This window comes from Scatophagus argus, chromosome 8 (genome assembly GCF_020382885.2).
Source record: "Scatophagus argus isolate fScaArg1 chromosome 8, fScaArg1.pri, whole genome shotgun sequence".
In the NCBI taxonomy this organism is placed as follows: domain Eukaryota; kingdom Metazoa; phylum Chordata; class Actinopteri; family Scatophagidae; genus Scatophagus; species Scatophagus argus.
In genome coordinates this window covers 5,389,986-5,412,614 of record NC_058500.1, presented here as the reverse complement: position 1 = coordinate 5,412,614, position 22,629 = coordinate 5,389,986, and the positions used below count along the sequence as shown (strand labels likewise).

The 22,629-nt window shown below is 44.9% G+C and overlaps 2 protein-coding genes across 2 annotated transcripts in view; one reads left to right on the top strand and one right to left on the bottom strand.

Annotated features, from left to right (window-relative positions):
* Positions 1 to 18,542, bottom strand: part of nol4la (nucleolar protein 4-like a) — a 24,575-nt gene extending 6,033 nt beyond the window's left edge. The window contains exons 1-10 of the mRNA XM_046396275.1: positions 17,852 to 18,542; positions 9,564 to 9,719; positions 7,389 to 7,500; positions 5,615 to 5,724; positions 3,080 to 3,221; positions 2,035 to 2,327; positions 1,723 to 1,908; positions 1,035 to 1,223; positions 789 to 908; positions 444 to 633 (exon numbers count right to left, since the gene is read on the bottom strand). Of these exons, the coding sequence (XP_046252231.1) occupies positions 444 to 633; positions 789 to 908; positions 1,035 to 1,223; positions 1,723 to 1,908; positions 2,035 to 2,327; positions 3,080 to 3,221; positions 5,615 to 5,724; positions 7,389 to 7,500; positions 9,564 to 9,719; positions 17,852 to 18,193 (1,840 nt within the window). The 5' untranslated portion in view covers positions 18,194 to 18,542. The remainder of the gene's footprint in view (positions 1 to 443; positions 634 to 788; positions 909 to 1,034; positions 1,224 to 1,722; positions 1,909 to 2,034; positions 2,328 to 3,079; positions 3,222 to 5,614; positions 5,725 to 7,388; positions 7,501 to 9,563; positions 9,720 to 17,851) is intronic.
* Positions 18,079 to 22,629, top strand: part of dnmt3ba (DNA (cytosine-5-)-methyltransferase 3 beta, duplicate a) — a 25,996-nt gene continuing 21,445 nt past the window's right edge. The window contains exon 1 of the mRNA XM_046396264.1: positions 18,079 to 18,089. The gene's annotated coding sequence lies outside the window, so the exon portion shown is untranslated. The remainder of the gene's footprint in view (positions 18,090 to 22,629) is intronic.

Below are 22,629 nucleotides of genomic sequence, written 5' to 3'. Positions count from 1 at the left end.
CAGAGATGCATCACAGAGATACTTGGTATCTTGGAGAAAAGGAGATTCTTGCACGTTGATTATCAAACAATTCTGATTTATAAAAAACATTTTTTGTCTTCCCTTCAGTCGTATCTAAGCCTGCATTCAGACAAAGCAACGCCTTGAGCTACATGCGGACATACAATATTTTAACGTTTACTCTGACAGTTTAGCATGTTAGTATGTAAAACACTTTCTGTTTCAGAAAAAGTCAGTTGCAACTTGTTCTTTGGATTGGAGATCATTTCTTCAAATAAGCGGACGCTCAAATGAGAAATGACATTTTTATGTCTTTTTGTTTCTGGTGTCAATCAACCTTTTAACTACCTGAGCAGTGTTTTCAATGTCCTTCTCTTCTAAAAGCACAGAATTAAAAAATCAAATATATATTTGGTTGAGCTGGACTGACAGAAGCGCCTCACCATTGGACTGTGCAGCACCAGAGTTCTGCTGGTTGCTGCCGACTGTCCCATATCCGCGCAGACTGTAGTTGAGGCCTCCATTGGTGTAGAGCTGGTCTTGGGCAAAAGCTGCGCTGGAGATGGAGAACCCTGATGGGGCAACAGGGGCTGGGTCCCTCGAGTTGGTCTTGTCACCAGAAGTGGGCTCATCCTGTGAGAAATGAACTGATTTCAGTTCTACATTGTCGTCTATTGCATGTTGTAGTTTTCATTGTACAGTTGGGTGTTAATGATGCATGGCCATCCTGGTACATTCCCAAATCCCTACTGGGCAAATTCACAAACACCAACTGCCAAGACATTTACCGTCGATTGGTATACGTCAAGCCGCATCCTCTTGGCAGCATTTCGGGTTTCATTGTCACAGGCAGCAGCGAGGATGTTCTCAGCCATGGCAGAGGTGAGGTGAGGAGGTGTTGGTCGTATCTGCCAACAAGAGCCAAGAGCAAGATTTTTTGCATATTATGAATGTGAGACGATACATTTTTGAGATTTAAAGATTATATGTTGGATTTAGACAGACACAAATATTTCAACTGGGGCCATTTGTACCTCAAAACCGCCTTTTTTCATGCGGCGGCAGGATTTGAGGTAGGTGCGGATGCGCTTGCGGGAGCGCTCCTGGAACTCTGGGAACTGGCGGCTACAGGACTCAATTATGGCCTGGATCTTCTCCTTGGGCTGTTTGGATATGGGCACCATGCGGTCCAGATTCTCGTCCACAAACAGACGCACAAACATCTGACGGAGACAGTGAGAGGGGGGCAGGGTGGAGACGGGATGTAGAGCAGAAAAATGCAGTGGGGGTTGGAGGGGGGTGGAGAGAGAGGGGTGTGAGAGTGGAAAACAAAAGAGAGGAGAGAGAAGGCAGAGGAAGTGGGAGCATTAGAGGTAGAGTGGAAGGAGAGAGGATAAAGAGGGAGGGGGAGGTGGTGGAAACAGGAGTGATGGAAATGGGATCATTGCTCATATTCAGAACAATATTTCTTCTTTTTGCTTCTTCACTCATGCTTTGCTTCCACTGGATTCAGAAATGCACAGATAGGGCACAAAATAGAAATAAATAATCATCATCTTTAACATTTCTGAGAACAGTATCTGTGCCTAATAACAATCTGATTAATTGAGCAGGGATGGCTGATGCCCATCAATACTGCACAGCCACAGATAAGACCATCACCGTGTTGTATTTTATCTACATGTGTTTCATTAAACTGCAACCTATGGACAGGCTACTTACATTGAAGGCTTTAAGCCTTTCAGGGTCCATACCCTCAGCATCATTGATTTTGTCGCTGTCATCGTGGTCATCATGATCGTCATCGTCGTCATCAATTATCTGTGCCCGGCCAGACGTCAAGTCCTCCGCGCTCATGCTCATTTCAGTTTTCACAGAGTCATAGCTTCCTGAGCTGTAAGGAGGGGACTGAAAACATGCAAAAATACACAAAGAGACCGTTTTTATTGATCACACAGACACACGAGCTGTTTCTTTCAAATGTTCATGAGGTGCCATATATTTCAAATTCTTACTAATCAAATCAATTCTTACCTTGTTGGTGTACTCTGTTTTGATGGGGTACTTCCTGTTGGGGTCTGTGGGGTAAGAGTTTGGCGGCGAGCTCCCCGCAGGCAGCAGTCTGTCGCTCAGATTGACCGGCTGCTGATCCTCTGAGGAGGATGAGGGCGAGGTGGTGCTGAAGTCCAGGGGAGCGCTCAACCCATTTTCTGTCACCTCCCCGTAAGGGGCCCCACCATCTGGGGGGTTCCCACCCACAGCCAGCACCTCCGGGGAGGTCAGGGCCGGCAGCCTGTTGGCACCGCTGCTCTCCAAGGAGTCGTCATCTGGCGGGAGCGGAACAAGGGGAACGGGGCGAAGACGCACATACAGAGATGAGGTGTGTGGATGTTTGTCATTTAGCGTTTAGCATAAATGTGGGCTTGTGTATTACAGGATGAATTGCAGAGCGGGTGTGTAACTACAGGGGGGCGGGACTTCCTGTCTCATATTTGCTTTCTGAAACTGTTAAGGAAGTGGGTATCGGGGTCAACTGTCAAGATAAATAAAAGTTAGTGTAGAAGGGGGAATCTTAGGAGTTTTAACAGCAAAGAGGGAAAGAGATGTGGGTTAGGAGGGACCGATGGGGGAGGGGAGCCTTCACTTCCTGGTGTGTGCACAGTACAGCTTTTTAACCCAGTTTATGCCCATGTACTGATTCTCCACATGCGTTCTCCACACACCTATGTTCACAGAGTAATTCTCCCTTTTAATGATTTGTCCTATTTCCACTCTTTTCTATAGCGGTTCCTAATCTGTGAAGGTTAATATCGGCCTTTGTCCTACTTCTGTAAGCCCTGTACTCTGAGAGAGAGGGGTGCACAATGGATTGGGGCTGCGCTGGTGTCCCACCCCCTGTAAGAGTGGATTTATTTGGATTAGTCCACTAAGAACAAAGCAAGCTGTTTCCTGTAAAACACCAATCTGTACCCTTCCTATGCAAAGAGTTTACCTTCAAATTACAGATGTAAATGAAACTAAAAAGGACCAAAACAGCCGGTGACAGTCAGTAGAACAAAGTGGCCCAGTGATGTCTTACCGTCCTCTTCTTTGACAGTGGCTGTTGGGTTGCTGACTCTCTCTCCATTGGCTGGGCTGGGCTCAGGCACTGGGGGCTGCTCAGCTGCGACCCACGTGGGCTCAGCGCTGTTCATGTCCTCGCTGCTCACTGAACTGTCATCCTGAAGGGAGACAGTGGGACAGGAGAAAGAGAAATGCCCTCACACTTTTGATAAAAACTTGCAAGTTTCCCATTCATCCCAAAAAAGATGAAGAGAGGGAGGAAATGATGAGATTTTCATCACTTCGCTCGACATTTCAGGTTCTTTTTTTATCTTAAAACAATGACTTCCTCATGTACACTGAAACTAACGTTTATTGATGTAGTTGTTGCTGCTGTTCATACAAACCGCAAAGAAATCCCTTCTTATACCTGTATGAGTGTAAGTGATGAGGGACAAACCCCACAGTCTGTGTTCTGTCTAAAAGTCCACTTAAAGTTCAGTTAAGTCATACAAACTTCCCAAAGTCATGAAATTCCCTCTTTGTGCACCATTTTCTTGTATTTCTTGTAGCTTCAGCTGAATTTTAGGCTGCACTTTTGCACAAAATGAGAATTTGTTCTGATTTGTCCTCCATCACACACACTGAAACTGTTTTAGAAAACAGCCTGCAATGCTTTCAGCGTACATTTAAGACATGAATTAAATGTGCACATGCCCTTTAACGGACATTTTCTTGATTTGACTCTTACTAAAACATGTTGGAGTCTGGAAGCAGAAAAAAACAGGAAGTACAAGAGCCGCCCTGTTAAATAATATGTTTCTTGGAGCGCTGCTATTTTTAACTCTGTCATGTAGAGACCCTAAAGATGCTTGTTGTAGCGTATGAGTAAACCACGGGGGTATGGATTAGCAAAGGAGAGCGGAATAATCTCACAAACTATTCAAAGGCTGAGCTTTGGCTTCAAATTGCAGAAATTATATCATCTGCTGAACAGCCATGACCACATCGCAGGCCAGAGATGAGCTTCACAGAGCAACACGGGTCAGTTTACTTCACGCCAACGTGAATAGTGACTTCCATTTGGCCTGCATGTACGGCATCATGTGTCAGCTGGCAGAATGGGGCAAAAACTACGACTGTGTGATGGAAACAGAGCAGAAATACATGTCGTCATCTCATCATTCCCCCCGCACGAGCACAAAAATAGGCTTAAACTCCTGGGAATATGCAATCGTCCCTCAGTAAGAGGCTTCGAGGGGGGACCAAAATGCTCAGTGTCAGCTCCATTAGGTACCAAGTGAGCATTAAAGAGGTAGAGAGAGAGAGAAGGAAAGAGTCTCTAATTACAGTCACTGAGTAGTTGGAAAAGGTGCATCATTAATGCCTATGCTTTAGGAAAGTATATTAAATAGACCAGGTGCACCCCCTAAAAGAGTTTTAAAAGAATTAAGCACTTGGTGGCCTTTACTGGGATGCTTTAGAATAAACTTTATTGTCTCACCAGCTGAGACAAATAAACACTTCAAACAACATACTTTAAGGTGTTTCACTGGAACTTAGTGTGATTAAAATCTCCTTTTGATACTCTATCAACTGCCAATTTTTCCGGTAAAAAAGCACTTTGGGTTTTGAACTGCTTGCACCAATTAAATGATTGGGATTTTTCACTGTTTTTAGTGAGGTTTTTTAGTCCTGTGTCCAATCTAAATGACTATATGGAGGCACACCACAGTGAGAATGTTTGGTTGACAGGATAGAAAACGGATCTGAGGGACGTTTTCCTTCTTAACAACCGGCAAAGTTCTGCAGAAGAACATGCAAACAGATGAGCAGAAGCTGCTGCAACAGACTAGAGATGCATTCACAAGATTTCTGCTTTTGTCAACAGAGCAAACCTGCTTCTTTAAACTGTTTTCTGATCCAGTGCATCCGAGCTACGGAACAAATTACAACAGAGTCTCCTACGACGCTAAAATAACCCTCTCTTATGGTCCATTATTAAATTATTGGCCTGCTCATTCCCAGTCTGCACACAGATGCGACCAACAGTCTGAGCATTTGTTAATTTGTACTCACCAGTCTGGGTCATTGTTCCGGATAATCCTAATTAATGCCTGAGTGAGGTCGACATCATAATCATCATCATCATCATCATCATCATCATCAAGTACCGCTCCCTGCACTTTAGTGACAGTGGTTTCTGAGTGTTTCTGTCACAGCCACACATGGGAGTGGTCTCGCACATGACGTCACTCTGCACAGAACATTTTCTAATCCTCATTTCACACTGAGCTCCTCCTCCCAGCAGGGGAGGACCGCTCTGGTTCCTTAACACAGAATTAAAAGTTAAAAGAGGAAGGACGCCTTATTGTGTCTGCACAAAGTGTTTCTCCCTACAGCCTCGAAGAGACTAAAAGGAAAATAACCAGAGGATTTGTGGAGTCAATACCGATACAATAATAGTAGAAAAAAAGGGGAGATCGTACCAGTGGCTCACTTTCTAATTAATCCCTCAGGACGCCTTGAATGCACACAAACGCTTCACAAACGTTCAGGGGGAAGTACTTACCCTTTCAGTGGCAGTCATGCACTGCAGTTTCATTTGTTTCAGGTAGGTGGCAGTAAGAGGCATGTTGTAATCGATGAGGTCCGGGACCAGTGAGGTCGGTCTGTCATTTTCTGTTAGCCAGAAACACATCGGTAAGTCCACAAATAGACTGATGCACAAACACTTAGAGATAATGATGATTTATGTCTAATAACTATAGAGACATCCAGATTAATCAAGATGGAGCTAACCATCAGTGAATCGGGACTATTTTATCTATGACATTTACTATAGTAAACTTGGTATTTTAACTCTTAAAGGTTTACTGAAATAACTTAGGCCTAAGTAGAATTTTGCTTCTTTTATTTCAATAAATATTTTGAATACTTTTTGAATACCGACCACAACACACCTGCAGACCTGATTAATGAACAGAGATTTGATTTCTGAATTTGACTGTGGTCCTTTGTGGAAAGATATAAACATATACATAAAGAAAAACATAAACATGAAAAACAATGTGTGTTTTTTTAATTGCTATTTACACTGGGACAGATCAGATTCCACAGTAAATTTACCACTGTATTAGATTGTAACAGTGAAGTTTATATCAATATATGAGAGCCCCTCTCAGGGAAATATTGTATCTTTAATAGGCTCCATTAAAAGTATGCTGAATTAACTATTACCAGTCCATGTCTGAAATGTAACCATGGCTGTCAACACGACTACCACTGGATTATTTTATTATTGAAGAAAACTTAAAAACGTGATAATTTGCTGGCAAGTTCTGGAGTTAAAGGGCCTTTTACTGTGATGTATGAGCAGATTTATGAACCAATCTTTGAGAAAGTGTAAGTCACACAAAATCAAAAATGATCATCATGATGCATCAGATTTAACTGTGTAAGACAAGGAGCGTCTTTTTCTACGCAAGCTAAATTGAGATAACAAACTTCCTTTGGTTGTTAGAGCAGCGGCAGACTCAGAGTTTGAAAACTTTTGCTCTATACTAACTACAAGAATAAAGATTAGAATTCAAACTGGACAGTACAGCAATCAATACAGCACCAACATAATTAACTTTCTTTCCTTTCTGCTCAGAATCCCACTGTATGGTCTGAAAGCTAATTATACATACAAATTCTCTGAGTCAGGCAGAATTGCTGCAATATCCTGCCAAAGGTTGAAATCCAAGCAGGTAGTCTTGACTGCGTGTAACACCTGAAATCAAACAATGTGGCTGAGAGCTGTCTGCAGTGTCCACATTGGCCACTAGAGGGCTTCTGTGATCATTTCAGCGGGTCTTTACCATCCCAGAGATGTGGTCCTCTTTAGCCTTTGTTACATCATGTCGGTGATGGATATACACAATATGTTTTATTAATGAGAGCTCAGTTCAAAAACTCTTTACAGTACAAACACCTCATAACATCTGAGCTCATATTTATTGTCTGACAGAACAATGGAGAACATTCAGTGTCTGTCACACAGATGTCAACCAAAACCTGAACACCCACTATGTGAGCAGATCTATCTTATGACAAAATGAGCATTTCTATAAATTGTATGATGAAATAATGCTTCAACAATAATATCTGGCTGGTGTAGTAGAAGATTGATCGGTTTATACCATCTCAGCATGCACTGCAACATAGTAATTGACTCTTTCCCATGTGAGGATTTGGGAATTAAGCACTCTTAAAGGTTAATATCAAAAATAGCCTGTAACAGTTAATGATGTCTCCAGATTTAGCGAGCCTTCCACAGGTCAGATGTGCATGTGTGTCATTACCTTTGAACTCTGCAGTGCTGGGGTTGATGTGCATCCTCTTCTGACACTCTCCACAGCTCATTAGGAACCGAGTCACCGCCTCTCTGGGCAAGAAAGCATAGGTCTCTGCTATCTGTGCCGGGAGAGCGAGCAGAGGAGACTGGGTTATGGCAAAAGCAGATATGGCTCGGGCTGTGGTTGAAAACAAAATGTGTGCAGGTGTTTTGGTTGTGTTTTTTCTGTACCGTGCATGTGTGAAAGTTTGGGGTCAGTGATTATGTGTTATCTCGATGTGGCATGAGGAAGAATCCTCCCTCTAGGCGATCGCTCATGCCTTCAGATGGCCTAATTCCAGCTGCAGCTCTGTGCGTATGCCTGCTTTGATACCCCAAAAATGCAAGCGGTGTTTGTCATCTTTTTCCTTCCTCTTCCCGCTCTCTCAGGTGCGGTCGGCTCATATCTACACCTCTCTCTCTTGCCCAGCCTTCCTCCTCTGTTTGTCTCCACTGCCATGCCACCCTCCCCTCCTCACCCCCTCTGGCGTTTCCCTGTAAAATGCGACCTTCACGTGACCATGGAGATGCAGCAGGGGTGCCCACCCCCACCGGCCCACCACCATCACCACTGCCACGGCTCCCCGTCCCCTTTGCCCACCCCACACCCACTCCACCCTGCCTGGCCCCTTGAGGCAGCTGAGAGGGAAAGGCCACCCAGAGGAGCGTGCACCTCCCAGAAGGCCACAGTGACAGTTCCATATTATGCCCTGCCCCAGTGATGCTGCCTCCTCAAAAGGGTACACTGTATGAGACGTGACAGGACCTCTCTACAGGGCAGGAGGAATTGGCTCCATGATGGGGTTTGTTTTTTTTTTTAAATCCTGAGAGGTGGGAGGGTGGAGAGTAGGGGTACCAAAGTCCCACTAAACCCCACAACACAGCTCTAAAGCTGCATACAAAGGCCCCAGTTTTGTCAGGACACCACACCCAACAGGAGACCACACCTCAGCGCAAACTCATGTACTGCCTGTGTTCCAGAGACACCCACAAGTACTTTGTTTTCCTGGTAACAGTGATTAATGGTTCCCTTGGTAACTCCTGATGCTAAAAATGATATATCAAATTGCCAGAGCCAACATGTATAGGCTCTTGTCTTGCACTCAAAAAAAATGTCTTGGTGGTTCCTGGGTAGTAAGCATGACTTTAGTCAGAGATACTTGGATGTTTGACAATGAGCCTCACTTTCGGAGCAATAAAGCAATCCCACTTTAATTCATGCTTCCAAAAATGTGGCACTAAAAGAAAAATCAGAGGATCCCCAAAATTGAGAAAAGTTATTCCCTGGGAACCATGAATATCTGTACAAAAATTTCATGACAAACACTGAAGGAGTTGTTGAGATATTTCAGTCTTCACTTGAGTATGACCAATATTGGATAAAATTGTGTTTATGTACAGTAAATACAAAATGTCCTACACTTTTTTATGTGGAAAGATGCAGAAAAATTATTTGTGAATAATGGTGGAAGGTATCACGTGATCTTCTAATTGTAGACGGAGCTGTTATTTTTAACAGGTCGTTCGGTTGCTTGTAGCCGAATAACTTTTATTTAGCTGTGATATAATTTCAGTTTGCGTCTAGTGCTGACATCAGATCAAAGTCTGAATTTGTCCAAGACTTTAGTTTATGACTATATGCTTACAAAACTAATGGTATTCCCAACAGCCTCAGCTTTACTTTGTTCAGTGCTAACTGTTAGCATGCTAACACGCCAAGACGATGAACACAGGAAACATTACACCTACTGACTGTCAGCATGTTAGCTATCATGGTGGGAATGTTAGCATGCTTACATTAGCATTTAGCTTAAAGCTTAATGTTGTCCCCATGTAGAACCTCATGAAGCTGCTAGCATGGCTGTAGACTCAAAGTCTTGTTTATGTGTATTCACAGTATGGCCTGTTTATTGTTAACGGCCATGTTGGTTAGTGAGATGTGAGAGATGAAACGTTCACGGTGCGATTTCACACAAAATTAAAAGGCTTGCAAAATTATCTTTTAAATTGGCAAACAAAACAAAATCCTTCCTCATTAGCATACTTTTTTAAAAAAAAATAAGGTCCCTTTGGCCTCTCTATTCACAAGTAGATACTGAGAGCAGCGTTAGCAGGGTTAGGGTAGTTATCCGGATGTACCCACCGCTTTGTAGGTCTTCTTTTGGCCTGCATGTTTGGGTGCTCTGCCAGGGTCAGCTCCCATCTCCACATGCATAGCATAGATGATGTCAAAGAAGTCTTCCACCACAGCTACACGCTTCAGGGAGGAGTTGTCCTGGGCCGAATTCCCATCTGAACACTGAAACACAGACAGAGACTGGAGTTTATTTGAATGTCTCACCTCAGGCTTACAGAGATGATGTGTCTGTGTATCATCTACAGCCCAGGATCTCCGACACTGTAGCTGCAAATGGAGAATCCTGCATGCATCTGATGTGAAAAGGGTCTTTAAGGCACATGAGTCATGGGTCATGTGGTTACAGAGAGTCACAAGGTGTTCTCACCGGCACTGAAAATATAAGTTGAAACCCCATCCCTTGTTTTGCCTGACTCTCCTCCACCGGTCATTCTGTCTTGTACATTTCTCTCTCAGGTGGAGAAGTCTCAGCCCAACCGTCACCTCGTCTCTGCAATGTTTAAAAATAACACCACGGACTCTGTACAGGACCAACAGTCCCTCCTACCACCACCTCTGGCGCTCGTGCTGCTGACCCTGTCTCCATAGAAACTGCCACTGATTTCTCCCGGGCAGGTGTGCTGGGCAAAGGGTCACGTGACACGCAATACGAGTGGGATCGCCAGGACAACGGGCTCCATCCGCAGCACTGCACACATGGGGCTTTCCTCTCTGTTCTGCATCCATCATTTCTTCCAAGTCACTCCCTCATTCCCTCCATACCATACAGTCAACACTTCCCATTTACCACTATATATTAGATTTATATTTCTACACCTGCTGATAAGTGTCCCAGCAAGCATAAAATGAAAAAATAAATAAATAAAAATGGGCATTTAATTAGAATTTTTCTAGATCTCCCACATCTGAGACGGGCTCTGACATTTTCTGGAGATTGGGTTCTAGGTGGGGAGTGATCTTTTCTTGTCTGAGTGACAGGGTGGTCCGGAGTTCAAAAAGTTGTCCCCCCAGCACTGAAGGATCACACTTTTTTCTCCCTCCTCTAGTTGACATTTCTGCACAGTTCCTGGGACGTGACATTTCATTTTCTCGTGTTCCCTTTTCGCTGTGTCTTCTCTCCTGCCTCCATGCCTTCATACCCTACCACTGTCCCGTCTTTCTTTCTTTCTTTCTCCCCTCCTCCTCCTCCTCCTCCCTCTCTTCCTCCTCCTCTTCTCTCTCCTTGCTCCTGCTCTCCCAAGTGCGAGGTAATGATCGTTACCATGGCAACTAAAACCAGCTCACAGAGCGGGTTTGTTTTAATCCGGCCCTCTCTCCCTCTCTCTCTTTCGAGCCACTCTCCCCTGTCAGCATGGGCTAAATGTAATGATAATAAATGAAATAATAGCGATCCTCCACCTCATCATCACAGCTGTAATCTATCGCACTTGGAGGTATCATCATCTTTCCCCCGGTGACATCACCACCACCACTGCCGCCGCCGCCACTGCTGCTGCTGCTGCTGCTTGGGACAATGGTGTCAGGTCCATTCACGCTGGATTTAGATAATCTCATACAACTGTGGGGTGTGCACTGCACCCACACCGCGGCAGCATCCTCCAGTGAAGCCTACCCCAACAAAATATCCAACACACACACCAGATATTCTGCTGGGAATGTGTACTCCAACCTGAAATCCAACCTCCAACCAGACTCACTGCGTAAGTCTGAATGGAAAATCTACAGTGCTTTTGTGTAGGGCTGCAACAATTGTTTTCTTTACGGATTATTTTCTCAATTAATGTCAAAGAAATGCCCATTGCAATTTCCTAAAGCCTCAGGTTATGTCTTGAAATATCTTTATATGTCATATTTTCTGGCTACCAACTAATCAGTTAATTTCTGGCCCCCAAAGTTTACACCTATATGAAAACAGAAAAAAAATAGCAAATCCGCATATTCAATTAGCTGGAACTAATGAACGTTTTGTACTTTTGTTTGAAAAATCAGTAGAACTATTAGTAAGTTATAAAAAAAAAATAGCTGATAACTTAACTAATTGATTAAAATAAGCCTACTTTTATACACTGCTACTCCTCGAGCAAAAACATTTCTCTGAGTAGCCACCGTCAGTCCCGCTACCTGAAGGCCTTCCTGTGCTCCTCTGCACCAGTAAGCCTTTTAGTTTCCAAACACACGGCGACGGGGAGTTAAACATTCACCTCTGAACACAACATGCTTTGAGTGTGTGTGTGTGTTTGTGCGTGCCGTATGTGTGTTTAAGTGCGGTACATGTCGGCTTGGAGCTGAAGCATCTCGGAGGAGAACAGCTGTTGAACTGTGCTGTAGATATTTGGTCTCATCAGCAGCATGCCGTTTTAAAGAGCAAAGGAGACATGTCAGCATCCCTAATCGCCAACAACGCCGCAAAACTCTCGCCCTCCTTCTTCTCCTTTCCTCCTTCTCTTCTATCTTTCTAATCCTGTAGGACTTTGCTCTTCCCCAGCCACTGTACAACCAGCCCCCATCCCCTGTCCCGCACCAAACCGCTCTGTTGCTAGGAGACTGGAGGGGTTGAATCGGCTGCCCCCACCCCCGCTGGCAATCACACACACACACACACACACACAAGCACACTGTAGCAGAGAGGGGAGAGAGGAGCAGTCCTGCACACAGCCAGGTCAGGAGGAGGAGGAGGAGGAGGAGGAGGAGGAGGAGGTGGAGGGAGGGGGGTTCATGGGAAGCAGCTGGGTCACAAAGACAGGCCGACAAAGATAGCAGAGATGCATCAAATCAAATCAGCTCCAACGCTCGTGTCACCACACGCAAAAATCTCAATTTGGCCTTTCGTTTAACTTCAAAAGTGAAACAAAGGTGGTGTTTTATTTTGTAAGGTGGCAGCACAATGAGCAAGTTGTAGCATCAGCAGTGATGTGTGCACAGGTAATTTCCGTGTATGTGTGTGTGCGCACATCCAGCAAGTAGAGACTATAAAGATGGCTGTGTCAACAGTACTCATGACTCAGATTATCTCACTGCAGATGTGACAACAGGTCATCTTTTAAAGGCACTTCGCCCCTCCGTAAATCTATCATCTGGCTAATGGACATGTAAAGGGAACAATCCCTGTTTCTTCTGTGTGAGTGTGTGTGTGTGTGTGTGTGTGTGTGTGTGTGTGTGTGTGTGTGTGTGTGCGTGTACTCCAAGAGGAAGACTGTATAAGATTAAGGAAGAAGAAAAAGAAAAAACTGGAACAAAACAGACTATTACCTCCACAGTTTTCTTTTCACCATCCTCCTCCTCTCTCCTCTCTGCCTCAATTACAAAGACCTTGTCATTAAATCCACATTAGGTGCACTGAGCTCTACCCCTCTGTCCAACACGTGTGTGTGTGTGTGTGTGAGTGTGTGTGTGAGTGTATACTCTTGGCTACTCCCATGATGAACATTATTTGATAGAGTGTGTGACATCCCCAGTATCCCACTGAGCCGGAGATGCAGACGGTCCCACACCGGCACTGATGACGTTCCAGTCACTGACACAAAATGGTATGTAAATGACTCGCACATACATCATCACATCCCAGAGTCCATTTCACCGTTTTCAGGCTATTATCATACTGCCCCAGTTTGTGAAACGTTGGCCTTGTAAAAGTATTAAAATGACAGTAGCGGTGTGGTGGATTATTGCTGTCTTAAGGAGGGAGAGAGAGAAAGGGAGTGTGTGTGTGTGTGTGTGTGTGTGTGAGGAGCAGAACTCAGACTATCTCCCACACAGGGGGGAGGCCCCCGGGCCAGTTAAAAATGGTGTTAATTTCTCCTCCTATGGGAAAGCAAAGAACGGTCTCTCCATGGCAACAGAGAGGGTGCTGAAGGGAGGAAACACGGAGCATGCGATCAGCGACCCCCTCTTTGTACAAGCACACACACGCACACACACACACACACACACACACAAAACTACCACATACGTGCAGGGATGGATGGATTTCATCTCCCATTTACAGCAAGCCACAGTAGCATAGTAACGTCTAGAATGAACACACACTGACGTAAACTCGTTTCTTTATTAATCCCAGTTTGACTCTCGTTTAAACCTCCAGCACACGCATGTCCACCTTCATGAAAAAGTCCATCACACACACACACGCAAGGGGGATTTCTGCTTCAGTCCATCTGTGACTCATGACCAACGAGATGAGGCGATTCTGGTTTGGGGTGGCGAGCATTTGCCGTTTGAACCCCCGTTTGAGTGTGAGCCCATGTGTTGGCCCTTGTAAAAGCTGCCAGAAAAAAGAAGAGAGAGAAAAGGAAAAAAAAAAAAAAAAAAACACTGGACAAAAGCACTGGAGATTCTCTATGCAAAAATAGCATTAATGCAAATGCTGTTGAATAATAGGGCCAGTATTCTTTTGACTCTGTGGCCCTTCCACAAAAGAGGAGCTCTCAGGGGAAATGTGGACTAATTAATCAGATAATAATGATGATGTTCCTCTTCCCTGCTGACGGTGAGGCACAAACATTTAGGGCCCATTTTTCCAAGACGCGGGTTATGAACCGTTTTTCTAGTTTCAACGCGAGGAGAGGACATCCCGAAAATAACCTTTATTTTGCAAATTGATAGCATTATTAAATCTATTATTCTGAGGACCTCTTTCTGCGACAGTCCTGCCTAATCTGATCCTGTCCTGTCTCTTAAAGGCTGCAACTAACCATTACTTTCATCATCAAATGAGTTGAGGATTATTTTGATTTAATCACCGATTGATTCAATCAGTTAAACCAATCAACTGATTTAATGTTTATAAATCAATTAATTCAAGGTGGTATCTTCACATTTCCTATTTTAACTGAACAAAACCCAAAGATATTCAGTTTAACATCACATTAGACTAAGAAAAGCAGCACATCCTCACATTTAAGAAAGTGGAGCAAGAAGACGTTTATGTTTTTGCTTGAAAAAAAAAAAATGGCTGAAATGACCAACTATCAAAATTGTCTTAATTGATTTGTCGATCTCGAGAATTATTTTCTAAAAATCCAACTTTCTCCGGTTTCAGCTTCCTGATATGTGAGCATTTTCTGGTATTCTTTGTCTCGCATGACAGTCAGTTGAATATCTTTCCTCTTTGTACAAAACAAAACATCAGCTTGGGTTTTAAGGAACTGTGGTGGACATTTTTACTGACCAAATGATTAATCTAGAAAATTCTCGACAGACTTATTGATGACGATAATAACTGTTACTTGGTAATCATACCAGCTTTAGGTTGTCTTTTTATTACTGGTCTGCGCAGGTTGTAAATGATGGTTTAGGACTAAGGACGAAGGCTTACGCAAGCTGATATCGACTGCACCAACAAGCAACGATTCAACTTTCACTTTTAAACACCATGTCAACTGTTTCTAAACTGCTGTATATACATGTGCGTGTATGTGTGTGCGTGTGTGTGTGTGTTTGTTTCTGTGTGAGCATGTCCACCAAAACCTTGTTGTGAGAGATGCACAGAGATATTTACAGATTTCAGTTGGCATGGCAACGAAAAGCAACAGCTCTCAGTACTTCAAATTTTTTCTCAGTGCAATGCGCATGTCAGCCCAAAGGAAAATGCACAGGGCATTTAAGCATTTCTTTTGAAACTGGCTGCTCTCCGATTCCCATCGTCTCGGGAAAGCCTTGCCCTCACACAGTGTGCAGTTCTGTGGTGCAGCTCTGTGTCTGTTTCTGGTCTTATCCCCCTCCTCCTCTGTTGCGTCCTCTAATCAGGACATAATGAGAGCTAAACGAGGTTGCATCTCCACACTGAGGGCTGCTGGATTCTCTGAGCATCGTGAGGGCTCTGAGTTGTGCAGAAACGGGGCGAGACAACACCGGCGGGACAGAGGACAGAGATGGACAGAAAGCGCAGGAAAAGAAAAGAATTCCGGCTTGAAAAGAAGGCATCTACGCTGAGACTGTGCTGCTGTGCCCTGCCTTTCTGTCCCGTCACACACTGAAGCCGCCTTGTATGCCTCGCTGACACATAGAAGAGACCTTCTCTGTCTGCACATCAGCCACCATCCATCCCCACCCCCACCCAGCCTCCCGTCATTTAGCCCCATGCCTGCCCCCATACAGAAACTTGGCACACCCCGAGAGCAGCTGCAGCAGGGCTTCCAGTGCTCGAGCTCCAGAGACACACCCCCGGCCCTGCAGCCGTATGAGGAGGCACTGACCATTGTGTATGCGTGAACGTCTGGTCGTGTGTGTGAGACTTTTTCACTGGCCCGGGATTGCCTATTTATAAAGCCCATAGAGGCTGAATCAAAAATGATGCTTTCTAACAGTCACATGCATATAAATTGGCTGATTTCTTGCCTCTGACGCATCATTAAAACCAGCTTGTGTTGGATGATGTTTTGTTTGTTGTTTAAATTTCCCAAGTGGAGCCTGAGTCAGGGGGAGGTTTCCCCCTGCCTTATGATATTAGCTAAAAAGCCCGCGTACTCCTCTCCCTCTCCAATAAACAGTGAGCCACACTTCTCACCAAGACTCTGCCCTTCTCAGCCTCTCCGATGGTTCGGTGTAACCTAAGACAATTATTTCTGAAATCGGACTGACCTGGAGAGTGTAACGCTGATACACGCACTGGACAAGAAGACACATGAAAACTCGTCCCTCAACGAGAACTGACAAGAGCCACAGACAAAAGCTAATCAACAACACATTTCAGGCACCATCTGCACCTGCAGAGACAGATCACACCTGCCCTCCTGCCCAGAGGGAAACATAATATTGAGTGGAGATTAGAGGAGTTTTGTAAAGGCAGTTGGCTTAAATCTAAATCATGCATTCACACAGGTATAACACCTGTGGAGGGATCTGTGTTATTCAACCAAAATCAAAGGATTCACTCTCTAACCGGTGCCAACACCTCCTCTAGTCTGTTAACAGAAAATGTGTTTCACTCTCTGAGGTCCAGGGAGACTCTGTCTGTCTGTCCCAGCAGGGCGGGTGGGGGGAGATGATTCCCTGGAGGCGTTTATTTAAAATGGTGGTTGTCTCCTTGCTGGCACAGCAGGCCCAAACACCATACAGAGACATTGGGGGCGTGCGTGAACCTGCGCACGCGCACACCAAGAGGGCTACTGTGGCACTGTTGACAGTTCACCACGTATACACGTTTATCTTATCGTACAGCCTCGGTGGGATGAATGGTTACCTGACTTCCCTACACCCCACCATCCAGAGAAATGCAGAAGTGAAGTCTGAGCACTAACTGTGGGCGTATGTCGCGATCAATCCCGTGCAGACCCTTTTGTTTCCGCCACAGCCCCTCACGTGGTCACCAATTACGCACAGTTGCCACCCTCCATCAAAGGAAGAAATGCTTTTTAAAATGTTTCTGTTGCAAATGCAGCCTTAAACGTGGTTATGGAGCTTGATGTAGGAACGTACACAATAAAATGCGGCAGAGGCAGACTATCCTGGACTACACAGGTGTTGCCAGAGCAACGAGTGCCTGCGAGCAGGACAATGAAAAGTGGGTGCAAACACTGAGACTCAGACTGGCTGCCACATCGTGACATTTTTTTTATGAAAAAGACCAACATCTGAGTATTTTAACCCCATCTTTGGTCTGTCTAAGGGAGGCAGATCATTCGTGCCGACGCGCGGACACAGTCCGTATTGCTCGGTTTAGATGGGACAGTGAGGGCGCGTGTCCGGGATGAATCGCTGACAATCAAACCCTCTGCGCCCCACAGCAGAAAGGTCAGTCTGACATCTTCTAAGTTGGCCTTAATGCCCTCTAGTCCTCCAAGGAGCACACCGGAGGACCGTGACATACCCAGCCCACGAGCATGCCGCTGCATCCATCCACACGCGCGCGCGCACAGCATCGCCACATCGGGCTGTGCGAGACCACGGCACGGTTCACACTAAATGTTGTCAATAGTCTATTATCTCGTGCTTTGCGCCCGGCAGCGTGCCGCTGACAGGACTTCAACCTCACTGGCGAGATGGCTATGCATGATAGTCTACCTTTTTACAACTGCGATTGCCAGGAGGCACCGGCGTTGCTATGGCAGCAAGGGGATGAGAGTAGGGCTGTTCTGGTTGGGATGTGGACAAAGTGAAGCTTCATGAGGAGAGACGAGGGCGAGCCGGGACGACAAAACACGAATAAGTTGTCATTTTATTCAAGTGATGGAAGCGTGTGTGCAGCGTGAAATGATGGCAACTTAAAGGCGGCAACGGGACATCTCGTGCGCGTGTACACGCACGGTTTCTCCACCACACACACAAGCACACACAGACACACGCACACACTTTACCGTTGACTTGACCGGGACATATAGAACGGGTTTCCCTGGAGCTCCTTTCTTGTTGTGTTCTCCCAAAACGTTTGTCCCGACCTGAAATCCTTTAGACTTCACCCAAAATTTGAATTTGGCGTTGATGTGGCTGTTGTCGATATAAACGCCATCCGACTCGTCGTTCTGCAACAGTGTCTGCATGATTTTGTTATATTTTCGCCGGGTGACGGTCTTCGTTTTACCGGAGTCTCCATATGTCCGGAGACACCAGTCCTGAAATTCACTGAACATCTCCGCCTCCAACACGACCGGACTCCGGCTCCTTTTGGGCGCCTCCACGCACGCCTTTTTCGTTGCCATCGTTCCCTCTCTCTTATCTGAACCCGTTCAAACAGCCCAGGCTAATAAAGAAAAGACTTGAACGGGCTGATTCCTCCTCCGGTGGCCCACGCCGTCCCGCGTCCGGAAGGCTTGGTTCAGGTTTTGGGACGCTACCTCCTTGTGGTTCCCCAGCAAAAGTGACCCGGACGGTAGCACACCTGTTTGCAGAGGAGCAGTGCTGTCCCGAACCGCAGCGCTGAAAAATGTCACTTCCTCACATCATCCGCTGAGGAGCAGAGAGAGGGGGGCTGTCCTACAGTACGCTGAGCGGGTTATCTCCCACCTGTGCGTAAAACGCTCTCCACTAAAGGGTAGGCTGGAAAAAAAGCCCCACAGTCCTCGCCAAACAACAAAGAACACAGACAAAAGCGTGGAAACAAACGTCGCTCTCAGTTCCTATCGACCTACTTTCTAACAGCCAACACTATTTTCGGATGCGGGTTGCTCAACCCTTAAAAAGAAAAAAAAAAGCGCAAATGTGCTCACAACATGCTCCTATATGGCCACATATCCGATCAACATGCGCCACCTGGGATTGTCTCTGCTCCTCACACCTGTTTGAATGTGATCCGCGCTTGCACTGCCTGCTCTTAGCGTGCAGCAAAGCCTGCGGTTTACAAGTAGCGATATGTTGTTCAGACGCAGAGAGAACATGTCCGATTTGGAGACGTGGAAGGTGAGAGAGGGTGGGGGCAGAATTTATTTGATGGCCTACAGTCTGAGGAATATGCTGGAAAACAGTGAAACCGCTATTTCCTTTCAAAATAGGAAACTCTTCGTGTTGCAGATACAGGTGGTCAGTGATGGATAAATAAAATGTGGGTAAAATTAGTTGCACTTATGAGGAAAACATCATTTAAAAAAGAGATCTCTTTAAAGGACCACATTCTCCTATAAGAATTTCATCCACCTATTGTGATACACAGCTGCGTGTTCTTGTCCTTTGGATGTGATACTGAGTAAACAAGTTACTCTCGAGACCTTCGAGGTGATTTAAATTCTCAAAATCTGTCCCAGCGAAAGAAAGAAAGAAAGAAAGAAAACGAAGCATCTTCATTTAATTTCTTCTGTCACTTTCATCTGAAGGCACAACAGAAATACTGCACACATTTAGGGTTTGTCTGCCATGTGTAGTTTTCTGCCTGTGTGGTGTTGTGCTCTCATTGTGTGTGTGTGTGTGTGTGTGTGTGACTCCTCCTGGCCTGTGCATTACAGGCCCATGCTGGCTGTGGTGACTGCTGCTGTTGCCATGACAGCAGAGCAGCAGTGCTGTCTCCGGCCGTGCAGAGGGTGAGTGGGATGCCCCGTCCTCATCTCTCCATCCTGACTCAGACAACGGCATGCTGGACAAAAAGGCCCCACCCCGACCAACAGCTCAACGCTCGTCAGATAAAGAAAAACTGGACGCAGCTGTGTGTGTTTGTTTGTTTCTCTCTCTGTCTCTATGAGTGTGTCTGTGTGTGTGTGTGTGTGTTGAACGGCCGAGGTCCTTACAAGCTCTTTCATTTCATTTCATCATTTGGTCTTGCACTGTGTCTTCTCTCAGGACTGGCCTGCATGCAGGATGAGCTCCAGGGCTTCCAATACCAACCCTCAGGGGAGGAAACGTCTTAGTGATGCTCTTATTTTGAAAGGTTTTGTTTGAGACATGAGAGTCCAGCTTGTTATCTCACAAAAGGTGCAAATGCTTCTTTCTGCAGACATTCACTGATGAAACTACTGGTGGAAAGTGACTGAGCAGTAACATTTACGTGTGCTTAACATAACTAATGCCACTTTGTGCCACTGTAGTTGCATTCTACTTAAATCTACTTTCTATTCAACCACCTTTTATTTGACAGCTTCAGTTGCATCTTGCTTTTCAGATGCAGGACATAAATCAGTTGAAATGAGCTGCGACTCGACCAGCTAACGTCTGTGGCTCCCAAACTTCTTTTTGGCTTGTGAGACCTTAAACATGAAGCTTTGTTTAACTGCAACTCCTCACCAACACCAAGCAGTCACATACTAAGAATCACTGCATCAAAACTGACCCCATCTGGGCCAAGCAACAACGCAATACTGACTACCTTTAGACAAAGCGTTAATGTTGGCTTATTTATCAAACAAGGTACAGCTGGAAAGTCTTACAATAAGAATCGACTGTCAAGGTGAAATTAGAGCTCGCTGTGTTCAACACCACGTCAAAATATTCATATTATAATGTGGGCAAACAACCCAACAGTAAGCAATCTTGGCTTTGTCACATCTGAAGGACTTTGAAAGCTTCCAGCAATTTACTTATTTTACTTTTAGACGTTGCAAGAGGTAAAAGCATTTAATATTTCACATATTTAAATGATCTTTAGAAGTTGAGGAAGTGGACGTACTCAGTATTTAGTAAGGGAAAAAAGCATCAGAGATTGGTGATGTTTTTATGTAATCATCTGGTGAACCCTCAGATTTTCTTCCCAACCGTCATTCTTTTGTTATATATTTTGTTGTGTACTACTACAAGTATTTTTACTAGTACTTATCCCACCACTGTCTGAACAAACCCACGTTTTGCTGGGCTCAGATTGCTCTCTTGTGGTACCCCTGTCCCTCTCAGCGTCTGAGCGAGCAGAGATCATCTCTCATTGCCACCATCTGTGCAGTTCAGCTGTCAGACCTGTAGGCAGGGTCACGCCTCCTCACTCTTAATGAGGCAAAAGTGCCGTAATTACGCTCGCAATCCCCCACCGAACCCTTTCCTTTCACCCTGAGGTGGACAGCTCCCATCCTGGAGGGGCCAACAGTGAGCGCTGCCTCGCGCTGAGATGCCCCCGCTCTTAAAAATAAAACACCTGCATTAAAAAGCCAGGCCTGATGACAGCAGCTTCACACCCTGAGCTGCTCCCATCAGACCTGTGGATAAATGAGTGGTACATCGTCAGCTTTGTTCACATACAGCGTCATCGCCATCCCACATGTGAGTTTTGTCTCCTTAAGTGCACATAGTATCCAGTGGCGGAGGAAAGATTGAAATGCTTAACTTAAAAAGGGGTATTCCGCTGATTTTACAAGTCATGATAGCACTGCTGCTCCTGAGAAAATAACTGCACCATGTAGGCCTCTTTCTCTCCCTGTGGAGGCAACTTTGGTAAAGTCCGAGAGAACAGATAACTCCATCTCCCATGGTGCATTTCAGCAAGAAACGTCTAATCAAAGTGGGCAGGAGCTAAACATTATGCTGTTGACAAAATTTGATTTTAAATTTAAATCAGTGAACTTTTTGAATTCAGTAAAGCTCTGGTTTGCTCCTCTGACTGACCCCTGGTTGTGAATGTGCTCTTTTTTATTTTTTGCAGCTTCCTATATTGAAGATAAGGCATCATATTTTAGAAGTTCATGACACGTTTTGATCATCTTACCCGAGAAGGCAGCTGTAAAATAAATAAGTGCAATATTTGCACCTAAAATGCAGTGGAGTAGGAGTATAACATGTAAATACTTCAGTAAACCACATCGCTGAAGTACAATACTTGAGTACATTTACTTAATTTCCACCACTGATTGCTCATCCAGCTGACACTGCAAAGGAAGAGATGTCTGCAGATCTCACCGTAAAGAGAATTCTGGTGTAGTTGTAGTGTAAACAAACAAACAAAATCTGTCTTGCAGGAGGGTTCAACAACCTCAGCAGAGCTTAAGGGGGGGACGGGCACAGTAAACAGAGAGACAGACAGTGACACAGAGCTGTGAGTGTTAGACTGAATAAGAGTATGAGAGGGAGACACTCTGTGAGGGGGAAGTGATGGTGAATCAGCCTCACTTAGGCTGACAAGTTTGCCCTGCTTGGCCCGCTGTTGATCTCCCAGACTGATAAAGTCTGAGCGACAATTTGACGACTACTGCCTCCTGATGGCGGAGCCGAAAACTTCACTCAACGTCCACCCGTCCGCCTCCTGAACCGGATCTGTCCTACACAAGACCACATATCAGTGACCCACCTTTATGTTCCGGTTAGTTGATATTCATATTTTTTATTGAAATACTCTCACATATGTGAATAATACTGTGTGTCACCATGTAGATTAAAGGGTCAGTTCACCCAAATCACATCAAAAATAATTTCCTACTCACCACTACTGGAGTATGTAGTCATTAAAATCATATTATTTGCATCGGCCATTAAGATTCTTGCTTCAATAAGAGTGAACTGAATTATTATTATAATTATTATTTATTCCTATTATTTTCAGCAATTTTTGGCACTCCACAAATCTGAATAATTTTCCAACGGGAATTTTTACTCGTTAGATATCATCTTTCTTTACCAGGACACGGTTTTTCAAACCCAATAACTGCACACCACCTTTCACACAGGTTAGTGTCATTCAAAGTGCATGACAAAAGCCTGACAAGCTGATTATAAAACAGTACAGATGAAAACA